The sequence below is a fragment of the Chiloscyllium plagiosum genome, unplaced genomic scaffold (genome assembly GCF_037043375.1).
Source record: "Chiloscyllium plagiosum isolate Xiang-an unplaced genomic scaffold, Cpla_swu_hap1 HiC_scaffold_10, whole genome shotgun sequence".
In the NCBI taxonomy this organism is placed as follows: domain Eukaryota; kingdom Metazoa; phylum Chordata; class Chondrichthyes; order Orectolobiformes; family Hemiscylliidae; genus Chiloscyllium; species Chiloscyllium plagiosum.
The window spans coordinates 26,947,023-26,961,225 of NW_028270148.1; the positions used below are offsets into that span (position 1 = coordinate 26,947,023).

General features: G+C 42.3%; 1 protein-coding gene across 1 annotated transcript in view; it reads left to right on the plus strand.

Moving 5' to 3' along the window:
* The window catches only part of ryr2a (ryanodine receptor 2a (cardiac)), a 769,474-nt gene that overhangs the window by 427,398 nt on the left and 327,873 nt on the right, over positions 1 to 14,203 (plus strand). The window contains exon 24 of the mRNA XM_087991236.1: positions 8,546 to 8,705. Within this exon, the coding sequence (XP_087847362.1) occupies positions 8,546 to 8,705 (160 nt within the window). The remainder of the gene's footprint in view (positions 1 to 8,545; positions 8,706 to 14,203) is intronic.

The window sequence follows — 14,203 nt, forward strand, 5'->3', positions numbered from 1 at the left end:
CTCCAGTGTGCAAAACTCACCTCCTGAAGACTACCCCCATCCCCAAGTATCCCATTTTAAGAATAACAGGCTTACCACTCCATCTACCATTATATGGCAGGGGACAAAGTAATATTAGGTTCAACTGAGTATTTAAACATTTCAATAGACCAGTAAATATTCATTTAATTGTCAGCTGGGCTGTCTATTCAGTACATCCCTTCCACATGTTATAAGGGTTAGTTTGGGAGTGGGTGGGCATTGGGCACCCACCCTATTCTATATGACACCCTGCCAAAGACATGCCTGGTATGGATATATAAAAATCAAAATGAAAGAGCCTGCAGAGGGCTAGAGAAATGATAAGTGAGGAAACAACATTTAGAAGACAGTAGTACATAGGAAAACAATGACTTGTCCACTTTGGTAGGAAGTGCCAGGCCACTCAAAATATTCTTCAGCAGGCAGCCCAGACCATAACTTTGCAATCTATTTCAGTGAGTCTCCAGTGAGAATTACCTGGAGTAAGTTAGCTAGGTTGACTACTACATTTCAAAACAGACAGAAATTTATTCACAAAATTACACAATGAAACAGAATAAAGAACCCCTACAGAACTCAGTCCATCCAAACAAGACTAAATTATGCTGTTCCAAATATGCACAACAGTCCCAAAAAACAAACCCCCTTAAAATACAGATAAAAAATGGAACAGATGCTTACAGGTTGAAGTTAGAAGGGCAGGAAGAGAGAGACTTGCCACACAGCTCATTGTTGAACGCCTAGCTAGTTTGGGACTGAACTGCTCAGCTAGAGAGATGACCACTCCCCTTTCATTAAACAAGTCACTTTGAAAACATGATCACTTTGGCCTGAAGTCTCATTTGTTTACATATAAACAGAAAGGCCTCTCAAAACCCTTTAATCTCTGTACCAAACCAGTCTAATCAGCACCGGAAGATGTTTATGACCCCTATGAAAAAAGCCAAGGACACAGTAGCCTTGAGAAAAGGAACAGCTTTTAGCAAACAAAAGGACCAGATTTGTGACAGAATAGACAAAAAAGATATGATTTAAATGAAGAGAGATTGTAGAACACTGAGGTACAGAGAGATCTGGGTGTCTTAGTATATTGAGGTATAGAGATGTACAGCACAGAAACAGACCCTTCAGTCCAACTCGTCCATGCTAACGAGATATCCTAACCTAATGCAGTCCCATTTGCCAGCACTTAGCCCATATCCCTCCAAAGACTTCCTTTTCATATAGCCATCCAAATGCCTCTTAAATGCTGTAATTGTACTAGCCTCCACCACTTCCTCTGGCAGCTCATTCCATACACGCACCCACCCTCGGCGTGAAAAAGTTGCCCCTTAGGTCTCTTTTAAATTTTTTCCCCTTTCACCCAAAACCTATGCCTTCTAGTTCTGGACTCCCCCATCCTGGGGAAAAGACCTTGTCTATTTACTCTATCCATGCCCCTCATGGTTTTATAAACCTCTATAAGGTCACCCCTCAGCCTCTGATGCTCCAGGAAAAACAGCCCCAGCCTATTCGGCCTCTACCTATCACTCAAATCTGCAACCCTGTCAACATCCTTGTAAATCTTTTCTGAACCCTTTCAAGTTTCACAACATTCTTCTGATAGGAGGGAGACCAGAATTGCACGCAATATTCCAACAGTTGCCTAACTAATTTCCAGTACAGCCGCAACATGACCTCCCAACTCCTATACTCTCTGCTCTGACCAATAAACGAAAGAATACCAAACGCCTTCTTCACCATCCTATCTACCTGTGACTGTACTTTCAAGGAGCTATGAACTTGCACTCCAAGGTCTCTTTGTTCAGCAACACTTCCCAGGACATTACCATTAAATGTATAAGCCCTGCCATGATTTGCCTTTCCAAAAAGCAACGTCCCACATTTATCTAAATTAAACTCCATCTGCCAGTCCTCAGTTCATTGGTCCATCTGATCAAGATCCTGTTGTACTCTGAGGTAACCTTCTTCGCTGTCCACTACACCTGCAATTTTGATGTCATCTGCAAACTTATTAACTATAAGTCCTATGTTTGCACCTAAACCATTTATATAAATGATGAAAAGCAGTGGACTCACCACCAATCCTTGTGGCACACCAGTAGTCACACGCCAGCAGTCTGTAAAGCAGTCCAGCACCACCACCCTCAGTCTTGTACCTTTGAGCCTGTTCTGTGTCCACATGTCTAGTTCTCCCTGTATTCCATGTGACCAAACCTTGCTAATCAGCTGACCAAGAGGAACTTTATCAAATACCTTACTGAAGTCCATATTGATCACATCCACCACTCTGTCCTCATCAATCCTCTTTGTTACTTCTTCAAAAAACTCAATCAAGTTTGTGAGACATGATTTCCCATGCACAAAGCCACGATGACTATCCCCAATCAGTCCTTGCCTTTCCAAATACATGTAAATCCTGTCTCTCTGGATTTCCTCCAACAACTTGCCCACCATCGATGTCAGGCTCACTGGTATATAGTTGCCTGGCTTGTCCTTACCACCTTTCTTAAACAGTGGCACTACATTAGCCAACCTCCAGTCTTCTGGTACCTCACCTGTGACTATTGATGATAAAAATGTCTCAGCAAAGGGCCCAGCAATCACTTCTCTGGCTTCCCGCAGAGTTCTAGAGTACACTTGATCAGGTATGAATCACATAACATTAGTAGACAGGTAGTTTGATAGGCAAATGGGATGTTGCAAAAGGAATTGAATGTAAGAGTAGGGATGTTACATTTTAGTTGTTCAGGGTGTTTTTGAGACCACATTCTGAGTGCTGTGTGCAATTTTGCCTTCCTTATTTAAGGTGTGTTATAAATGTTTAAGAAACACTTCAGTGAATATTCACCCAATGGATACCTGGGATGTGGGTGTTATTTTTGTGAGTTAAGGTTGGACGTGCTTGGCCTGTATTTGTTGTAATTTAAAAGAGTAAAAGACGAACTTATTGAGACATGTAAGGTCCTGAAAGGACTTGACAGTCTGAATGCTGAAAGGGTATTACTTTTGTGCGAAAGACAAGAACCAAGAAATAAATAATAAGGATTTAATAATAAGGTTTAATAATAAGGATTCTTCCATTTAAAGTGGAAATGAAGAGAAATTGTTTCAGTTCAACACTTTTACCCAGAGAACAAGAAAGTTTTAAGCAAGAGGTTAAAAGATTCTTGACTAACAAGTGGTTCAAAGGTTTTTGAGGATGGACAGGAATGTGTAAATGAGACTGCAATTGAATCAACTAGGAGGAAGTGAGGACTGCAGATGCTGGAGATCAGAGTCCAGAGTGTGGTGCTGGAACAGTACAGCAGGTCAGGCAGTATCGAAGAGCAGGAGAATAAGGAGTCTTGCCCAAAATGTCAATTCTCCTGCTCCTCGGATGCTGGCTGACCTGCTGTGTTTTTCCAGCACCACACTCTTGACCACAATTGAATCAGTCTACTCCTGTTCCTAATTTTTATGTTTCAATGCACTTCATGTCTTTTGAAGACCATAACATTTGATTGCATTAAATGGGGTTTCTGTGTTTTCTCTGTGTTTTTTCTGTGCATTTCCTGCACTATTGAAGGACTACTGTTTCTTTGTATATTGTAGTTGATCACAAACCCAACAGGGAGTCTTTGCTTTTCGATGATATGCTTTATTAACTTTTGCGATTTTGAGGCTTCCATTGTATAAAACTCACCAACAAAAAATAAATTTATAAGAAAAATCATTTCTTTCAATTTTTTTTCAGCAGTCTTCTTTTCATTCAGTTCCCACATCAAATAAATTAAAAATACCATCACAAATGAGAGAGTTTCTTTGTGGACCCAGCAAGCCTGGAGGAGAGGGTAGTTAACTCTGTTAGAGATATAAATAGAGATATAAAGTAGTCATTGGTTCATGGCATGAAAGGGGTTGTTTTGAAGGTTAAAGACGGTTTTACTTTCTGATTGAAATAACCCAAATATATTCATTCCCATGGACTTAGGCGAGGGACTATGGAGGCTTCATTTTATCAACTTATAGAACATAGAATGTTACAGGCCCTCAGTGTTGCTCTGACATGTGAAACCAATCGGAAGCACATCTAATCTACACTATTCCATTTTCAACCATATGGTTCTGCAATGACCATTTAAGTGCCCTTAAAGTTGGCGAGTCTTCTACTGTTGCAGGCAGAGCATTCCACATCCCTCCTACTTATCTGATGTTCTTCTGCTCGCCAAAGCAGACAGGGGCAGTTGCTGCTTTGTTCTTACATAATTAAAGCCACTGATTGAGGGAGCAAAAGAGTAAATGTTAGATAGGTCTGCACCGTAATCAGAGGAAATGCTAACTTTATTGCTAACTATGAGGAATATGGGTGAGTGTGTGTGCTCAGTTTTAACATAAAATTTGTGAGGGAAAAGGAGGCTGGAAGATTTGCGGAATTTGGAATGAGAAAACAAATTAGCAAAAGCGTTTTGTCTTTCACTTAACAAGACAAATAATGAGTGTGAGGTTTCAAACGATTGCAAATAAATTAAGATGACTGGCTTGGTAAAGTTGGTCAAAGTGTTACAATGGAAAAAGCTATGCCCCAAGTTCCCATGTTATTCACAAAAGGTACAAGTCATGAACAGATTCCTTTAATTTCCAGAGAGCTGGTCCCTATGTACAAATGTATGTTGCTTATATCAAGAGGAAAGCTGGATGTTAATATAGAGTCATACAGTCATAGAGATGTACAGCATGGAAACAGACCCTTCGGTCCAACCTGTCCATGCCGACCAGATATCCCAACCCAAACTAGTCCCACCTGCCAGCACCTGGCCCATATCCCTCCAAACCCTTCCTATTCATACACCCATCCAAATGCCTTTTAAATGTTGCAATTGTACCAGCCTCCATCACTTCCTCAGACAGCTCATTCCATACACGTACCACCCTCTGTGTGAAAATGTTGCCCTTTACGTCTCTTTTATATCTTTCCCTTCTCACCCTAAACCTATGCCCTCTAGTTCTGGGCTCGCCGACCCCAGGGAAAAGACTTTGTCTATTTACCCTATCCATGCCCTTCATAATTTTGTAAACCTCTATAAGGTCATCCCTCAGCCTCCGATGCTCCAGGGAAACCAGCCCCAGCCTGTTCAGCCTCTCCATATTGCTCAAATCCTCCAACCCTGGCAAGATCCTTGTAAATCTTTTCTGAACCGTTTCAAGTTTCGCAATATCTTTCCGATAGGAAGGAGACCAGAATTGCACGCAATATTCCAACAGTGGCCTAACCAATGTCCTGTACAGCCGCAACATGACCTTCCAACTCCTGTACTCAATATTCTGTCCAATAAAGGAAAACATACCAAACAACTTCTTCACTATCCTATATACCTGCGACTCCACTTTCAAGGAGCTATGAACCTGCACTCCAAGGTCTCTTTGTTCAGCAACACTCCCGAGGACCTTACTATTAAGTGTATAAGTCCTGCTAAGATTTGCATTCCCAAAATGCAGCACCTCGCATTTATCTGAATTGAACTCCATCTGCCACTTCTCAGCCCATTGGCCCATCTGGTCAAGATCCTATTGTAATTTGAGGTAACCCTCTTTGCTGTCCACTATACCTCCAATTTTGGTGTCATCTGTAAACTTACTAACTGTACCCTCTTATGCTCGCATCCAATGGACCCAGCACCGATCCTTGTGGCACTCCATTGGTCACAGGCCTCCAGTCTGAAAAACAACCCTCCACCACCATCCTCTGTCTTCTACCTTTGAGCCAGTTCTGTATCCAAATGGCTAGTTCTCCCTATATTCTGTGAGATCTAACCTTGCTAATCAGTCTCCCATGGGGAACCTTGTTGAACGCCTTACTGAAGTCCATATAGATCACATCTACCCCTCTGCCCTCATCAATCCTCTTTGTTACTTCTTCAAAAAACTCAATCAAGTTTGTGAGACATGCTTTCCCACGCACAAAGCCATGTTGACTATCCCTAATCAGTCCTTGCCTTTTCAAATACATGTACATCCTGTCCCTCAGGATTCCCTCCAACAACTTGCCCACCACCGATGTCAGGCTCACTGGTCTATAGTTCCCTGGCTTGTCTTTACCGCCCTTCTTAAACAGTGGCACCACGTTAGCCAACCTCCAGTGTTCCAGAACCTCACCTGTGACTATCGATGATTCAAATATCTCAGCAAGAGGCCCAGCAATCACTTCTCTAGCTTCCTACAGAGTTTTAGGGTACACCTGATCAGGTCCTGGGGATTTAACCACCTTTATCCGTTTCAAGACATCCAGCACTTCCTCCTCTGTAATATGGACATTTTGCAAGATGTCACCATCTATTTCCCTACAGTCTATATCATCTATATCCTTTTCCGCAGTAAATACTGATGCAAAATATTCATTTAGTATCTCCCCTGTTTTCTGCAGCTCCACACAAAGGCCGCCTTGCTGATCTTTGAGGGGCCCTATTCTTTCCCTAGTTACCCTTTTGTCCTTAATGTATTTGTAAAAACTCTTTGGATTCTCCTTAATTCAATTTGCCAAAGCTATCTCATGTCCCCTTTTTGTCCTCCCGATTTCCCTCTTAAGTATACTCCTAATTCCTTTATACTCTTCTAAGGATTCACTTGATCTATCCTTTCTGTACCTTACATATGCTTCCTTTTTCTTAACCAAACCCTCAATTTCTTTAGTCATCCTGCATTCCCTATACCTACCAGCCTTCCTTTCACCCTGACAGGAATATACTTTCTCTGGATTCTCGTTATCTCATTTCTGAAGGCTTCCCATTTTCCAGCCATTTACCTGTGAACATCTGCCCCCAAACAGCTTTCGAACATTCTTGCCTAATACCGTCAAAATTGGCCTTTCTCCAATTTAGAACTTCAACTTTTAGATCTGGTCTATCCTTTTCCATCATTATTTTAAATCTAATAGAATTATGGTCACGAGTGTGCACTAACACAAGCTGCTTCAGAACAAAAAATCTCATAGACATTCCTCAAATTCCTTTTCTTCAGATCCATTGCCAACCTGATTTTGCCAGTCCACCTGTATATTCAAGTCCTCCCATGATTATTATAATAGTGCCTTTCTTACATGCCTTTTCTATCTGCTGATTTATTTTCTTCCCCATATCCAAGAGGCCTGTACACAACACCCCATCTGGGTGTTTTTTCCTGTACAGTTCCTCAACTCTACCCACACAGATTCTATGCTTCGCGAATCTATATTACTTCTTGCTATCGATTTAATATCGTTTCTTACTGACAAGGACCTCTGTCCATTTGCCTATCCTTTTGATAGGATGTATATTCTCAGAGATTTAGTTCCCAGCCCTGATTCCCTTGGAGCCAAGTTTCTGTGATATCCACTGTGTCATACTCACCAATTTCAATTTGTGCTCCAAGTTCATTTACCTTGCTTCTTATACTGCATGCATTTAGGTAAACGTGAGGACTGCAGATGCTGGAGATCAGAGTCTAGATTAGAGTGGTGTTGGAAAAGCACAGCAGGTCAGGCAGGATCCTGCTCCTCGGATGCTGCATGACCTGTTGTGCTTTTCCAGCACCACTTTAATCTGGACTCTGTATGCATTTAGGTACAGCACTCTTAATTCTATGTTGACTAACCCCTTTTCATAGTTGTTCTCTTATTTGCTGTGCCTGAGGTTAGATTCCTGAATCTTTCTATCCTATTACTTGTTCTGGAAAGTTCAATAACCTCTGTTGAGCCTTCCCCTCAATAATATTTCATACAACTGATCCCACTCCTTACTATTTAATGCCCCAAAATGCTGCCAACCTGCTGAGTTTCTCCAGCAATTTCTGAGTTTGTTTCAGATCTCCAGCATCCATAATTTTTTGTTATATCCTTATAATTGGGATATCATAACATGTTAGAAAACAAATCAGTTATGTAGTATGACAGGGCTGTGCATTGCTGATCACAGTTCTACAACTGTTATTTATTCCTTTGTTGTTTCTTTTTCCCCAGAATGTATAATTTTGGATAACGTTTTGGGTCAAGTGAGCATTCCTAGCCTGTTCAAGTCCTTTTTCAGCCTCCCACCTTCTGAGGGAGGGTCACTTGACCCAAAATGTTCACTCTGATTTCTTTACATCAATACTACTAGACCTGCTGAGCTATTCCAGCAATTTCTGGTTTTGCTTCTGATTTACAGAAGCTGTAGTTCTTTTGGTTTTTATAGACTTTTGGCCTCTTTGTTAATTAGGGAGCCACAAACTGCCTGAGTTATACCTGTGATGAGGATGGATGAATGATGCAAAAGGCATCATTTTACTTCATGCTGTCTTGTCTTAGCAAAGACAATATTACAAGATGGGGCAGGGGAGGAATGTTTGAAGGTGTAAGCTTAATATTGTAGACCAGACGTCATTGCTAAGATCGTTTGAAAACCACAGTGACTGTCAAGATTTCATACACACATTGCAAAACTACAATTGTTAATGCTCTGAGTTTCACACATCTTAAGATCTTAATAAAACTACAGATGAATAATGAGAATCGCTATGTTTTCTGTTGCAGCTACCAACTACCAAGTGGATATAAGCCAGCTCCGATGGACCTGAGCCACATCAAGTTAACCTCAACCCAGGAAGCAATGGTGGACAAACTGGCAGAGAATGCTCATAATGTGTGGGCTAGAGATCGCATCAGGCAAGGCTGGACGTACGGTATTCAGCAGGCAAGTTGTGTTCCTGTCTGCATTTCCAATGGATGTCACATCCTAAGTTATTGCCCTGCGGGACTTGCTGCTGATTAGACTGAATGGAAGCTATGAAAGTTTCAGAAGGCTTTTACATTTTTAATGTGCCCATCACTAGCTGAGCAAGAGGCTGCTGCATGTTTATCCTTCTCTCAGGCTGCAGAGCTGGAGCAGTTGCAACGTATTTATCTTGAACACTGCATTTTCTGCTGCAGCACTGTCTCAGCTGGTGGGTGTTCAGGATATAGGTGGGTCTGGTCTACTTGAATGTCTCACACTGTGACCATTCTCTCGGCACTATCACCTACTGTAGGGAATCTAATCTGTACTAGCATTGCCCTTCCCTTTAGCCTGCCAGCCCCTACCCGACTCACCTATTTTGAGGATGGTGTCCATCACTGTGCCCTTTCAGCTGGGTGCAGTCCTAGCAGTGGCCATCCACTCCCAGTGATGCTGCTAAGATTGAACAGCTGCTGAGTGGCATTTCACGGAGCCAGGCTTCCAACCTTTAAAAAGATAGGAGCCACAACGGCAACTGGTTTGTTGCGAGCTGGACTCAAAAAAGCAGCCATGCCCCCACCATCCTGGCTATATACAAACCTCACTGTGCTTTCATCCTCAAAGACACACACACATGTGCCTCTTGTTGTTGATGGAAAGCTTTGTTGGAGCCAGAGGTGTGCTTCAGAATTGAGTTGGTGAGTGCCACATTATTTAAGTCCCCAAATTCTTGTTCTGCCAGTCAGTGTGCTCCATGTCCTGAGTCAAAGAGCAAAAAGTGTGCATCAGAAGTACCCATTTTGGCTGTGAGCCTGGAAATCTGTCCTCCTGGTTCAATTTGGGCCATGTCTGATCTCACTAGATAACTAAAGCCTGATATTAACAGTCCTCTATACAGACAAAACCAGGGCAAGGTGGGTATAGTTTTCAGGAACTTACATGGATGCATTTCTGGAGGCAAGTGACAAAAGCCTTGCTCATGCCCTTGACTGGAATTTTGATTGGATCCGCTAGATTTGTTACTGAACAGAAACCTGTAGCATTTGGATTCTGTTAGAAATTTCCCACCAAACTGCACTCACCTTCCACTAAACTCCCAACCCCCAACTTCCTGAAAATGTCTAAAGAAGGGTCCTGAAACTGGGCCCGAAATGTTAATTCTGATTTCTTTCCGCTGAGCTGCCAGATCTGCTGAGCTGTTCAAATAGTCTTTTTTTTTCCTTAATATACCATTATTTGGATGTGCCAGCATTGGACTGGGGTGTGCAAAGTTAAAAAACACACAACACCAGGTTATAGTCCAACAGGTTTATTTGGAAGCACTAGCTTTCAGAGCGCTGCTCCTTCATCAGGTGAAGGGCACTCCACAACCTCCTGATGAAGGAGCAGTGCTCCGAAAGCTAGTGCTTCCAAATAAACCTGTTGGACTGTAACTTGGTGTTGCGTGATTTTTTTACCTTAAAGATGCCAGTCATTCAAGAAAGGCGAATCAGAGGCAGGGAATAACCATTACCTTATTGAATGGTGGAACTGGCTTGATGGGCTGAATGGCCTTTATATTGACTATTCCTTTGGAAATGTAGCATCAGATATTTTACATATTTTGGTTTGAATACAGAGAATTTATGTTGTTTTCAGTCATAATTTCTCCTTCTGGAAGATGTTTTCGAGGTGTTGGCTTTCTGTATTATGTCACAACTGCCAAAGGAGTCCTAAAAAAAACTTTTATCTTGCCAAGAGGAGCTTTTTGCAGAGAATTATGTGGCAGTTAGTCTTTCATAATTGGTATGAAAAAGCATTAAATTTTCACATCCTTAGTATATGTGATGTGAGTAGTAGATTCAGTGCAATAACTTCTAACTGATAGAATTCACAGCAATTATTTAAGTGAACTGCTTTTCATTATAAGTACAATGAGTTTCCTTTCTTTGATGCTGAGGTTTCTCTGTTCCCATTGGCTTAATGGATGAACACGGTGTACGCCATACAGGATGAAGCAGGAGTTGGCCCCACCAGCAATGACCATCAGAGAATGAATGTTGACATTCTCCTCATGAGTAGTCGTGACCTTTTCCCTCAGGTCACAGCCCCAAGTGTTTTTTTAATTCATTCAGAGGAGCGGCAGTCACTGGCTGGCCAGTATTTATTGCCCATCCGTAGTTGCCCTTGAGAAGGTGATGGTGAGGTGTCTTCTTGAACTGCTGCTGTGCACTTGCTGTAAGTTGACCTACAATGCCCTTGGGGGGGGGGGGCTTTTCATAATTTTGACCCAGCGACAGTTTGAGAGCTGTCAATCACGAAGCAAACTATTTCTCTGAGTATCACATAAAAAAATAAGAAAACGATAGCTTGAGAAAGTAGGAACAATAAATGTCATCCTGCCCAATCTTCAGTTCTTCAATAATAATGTTCCTCTCAATATAAGGTCAAAACTGGGGATGATTGCAAATGATTGCACAATGTTCAGAACCATTTTCAGCTCTTCGGATACTGAAGCAGTCCATGTTCAAATGCAGCATGACCACATAATTGTCAGGTTTGCACTGACAATTGGTAAATAACATTCACACCTCACAAGTGCCGGACAATGACCATCTCTAACAAGGGCAAATCTGACTATCTCCCTTTGACATGAAAATGGTATTACCATTACTGGATCCCCCACTACCAACATCTTTTGAGGTGACCATTGAGCAGAAACTGAGTGGGACAAGCTGTATAAATACAGTGGCTATGAGAACAGGTCAGACCAGGCTCGGAATCTGCAGCAAGTAACTCACCTCTTGACTTCTCGAAGCATGTCCCAAAGCAAGGCACAGTCAGGAGAGTGGTGAAATACTCCCCACTTGCCTGAATGAGTGTCACTTCAACAGTACTCAAAAAGCTTGACATCACCCATGACAAAGCTGCTTACTTGGCTGGCAACACATCCATAAATATCCACTCCCTCCACACCGATGCTCAGAACAGCCTTAGACCTCCACAGGAGGCTGAGGTGGATTATACACTTGTCAAGTTTGGTTGAAGATTGTTGTAATTATTTCAGCTTTATCTTTTGCACTGCTATGCTGCATTCTCCTTCATCATTGAAGATTGGGATATTTGTGGAGTCTCCTCCTCCAGTGTGTTGTTTAGTTGTCTATCACCATTCACAACTGGGTGTGTGAGGACTGCAGAGCCTAGATCTGATCCCTTGGCTGTGAAATAGGGTCATAGGAACAGGAGTGGGCCATTCAGTCCCTCAAGCCTGTTCTGCCATATAATGGGATCATGGCTGATGTTTGGCTGAACTCCACATATCTGCCTTATATCCCTTAATACCTTTGCTTAACAAATAGTTAACTATCTCAGATTTGATCAAGCATCAACTGCCAATTGTGGAAGAGAGTTCCAAAACTTCACCACTCTTTGTGTGTAGAAGGGCTTCCTAACATCTCTCCTGAACTGTCCAGCTCTAATCCTCAGACTATGTTCAGTTGTTTGCTAATTGCTTAGCTTGATCTATCATTAGTCACTCATGCAGTTTGGAAGTAGCCTTCTCTTGCAGCTTTTCCAGTTTGACTCCTCTTTTTAAGGTATAACTGGTGCTGTCCCTGGCATGCCCTCCAGTATTCTTCATTGAACCACATTTGGTCCCCTGACTTAATAATAATAATAGTGTGAAGGGTATGTAGAGGTGAGTTGCGGGTGAGAGATGAAGGCTAGAGGACTGTTTTCTCATACTGTTGGGATTCCTCATTGCCTTGTAGTTGCTTGTAGAGGGACAGCTGATATGACTTCACTGTGCAGGGCGAAAGTGAGGACTGCAGATGCTGGAGATCAGAGTCTAGATTAGAGTGGTATTAGAAAAGCACAGCGAGTCAGGCAGCATCTGAGGAGCAGGAAAATTGATTCCTGATGAAGGGCTTTTGCCCGAAACATCGATTTTTCTGCTTCTTGAATGCTGCCTGACCTGCTGTGCATAGGATTGATGGGGTGAGGATTGCAGGAGAGAGATCAGGGGCATGTCATGGACAAGGACAGAGGGGTCAGTCGATGCAAATCCTGTGTTTGTCCTTTCCCTATCCGCCTTGGTTGCCATGGTACCAGCCACGATACAATTCCTACAATCCAGCCCATTATTTCTAAAACCTCACCATCCATTGATATTAAACAAACTGGCATGGAATAACTAGGAGTAATCTCACTTTTTCATGAATAAGGGTGCCACATTTACCACATCTCCAGCCTCATGCGTCTCACCAGTTTGACTGCAGATGGAATATTCTGGAAAACTGTTCCACTATCTTCAGCGTCACTTCTCTCAGCATTTTCCTTATGAGTGAGTACTGATACAAAGTACTCATGTTTTTAACCCTTTTCCTATGCCTTTAAGCATATCACCTTTTATTTGTCTAGTCGGCCCCCACCTCAAACCTCCATTAATTGCCCAACTTAGTATATGCATGGGGTTGGAGCTTTAGTTTGGCTCTATTCTAACATTTACTGCCTTTCTGTTTTAAGACCATAAGACATAGGAGTGGAAGCAAGGCCATTAGCCCCATCGAGTCCACTCCACCATTTAATCATGGCTGATGGATGTTCCAATTCCACTTACCCACACTCTCCCTGTATCCCTTAACTCCTTGTGAGAGCAAGAATTTATCAATCTCTGCCTTGAAGACACCCAACCTTCCGGCCTTTACTGCGCTCCATGGCAATAAATTCCACAGGCCCACCATTCTCTGGATGAAGAAATGTCTCCTCATTTCTGTTCTAAATTTACCCCTGCTAATTTTAAGGCTGTGTCCATGGGCCCTAGTCTCCCTGCCTAACGGAAACAACTTCCCAGCGTCCACCCTTTCTAAGCCATGCATTATCTTGTATGTTTCTATTAGATCTCTCCTCAACTTTTTAAATGCCAAAGAATACAATCTCAGGATCCTCAGTCGTTCATCATATGTTAGGCCTACCATTCCAGGGATCATCTGTGTGAATCTCTACTGGACATGTTCCAGTGCTACTATGTCCTTCCTGAATCGTGGGGCCCAAAATTGGGCACAGTATTCTATATGGGGCCTAACTAGAGCTTTATAAAGTCTCAGAAGCACGTCACTGCTTTTATTTTCCAACCCTCTTGAAATAACTGACAACATTACATTTGTTTTCTTAATAATGGACTCAACCTGCAAATCAGCCTTTAGAGAATCCTCTACTAGCACTCCCAGATCTCTTTGTACTTTGGCTTTATGAATTTTCTCACCGTTTAAAAAATAGTCCATGCTATGTTCTTTCTTCCAAAGTGCAAGACCTTGCATTTGCCCAGGTTGAATTTCATCAGCCATTTCCTGGACCACTCTCCTAAGTTGTCTAAATCTTTCTACAGCCTCCCCACCCCCTCAGTACTACCTGCCTGTCCACCTAACTGCGTATCATCGGCGAAATTTGCCAGAATGCCCCAGCCCCTTCATCCAGATCATTAATATATAAAGTGAACA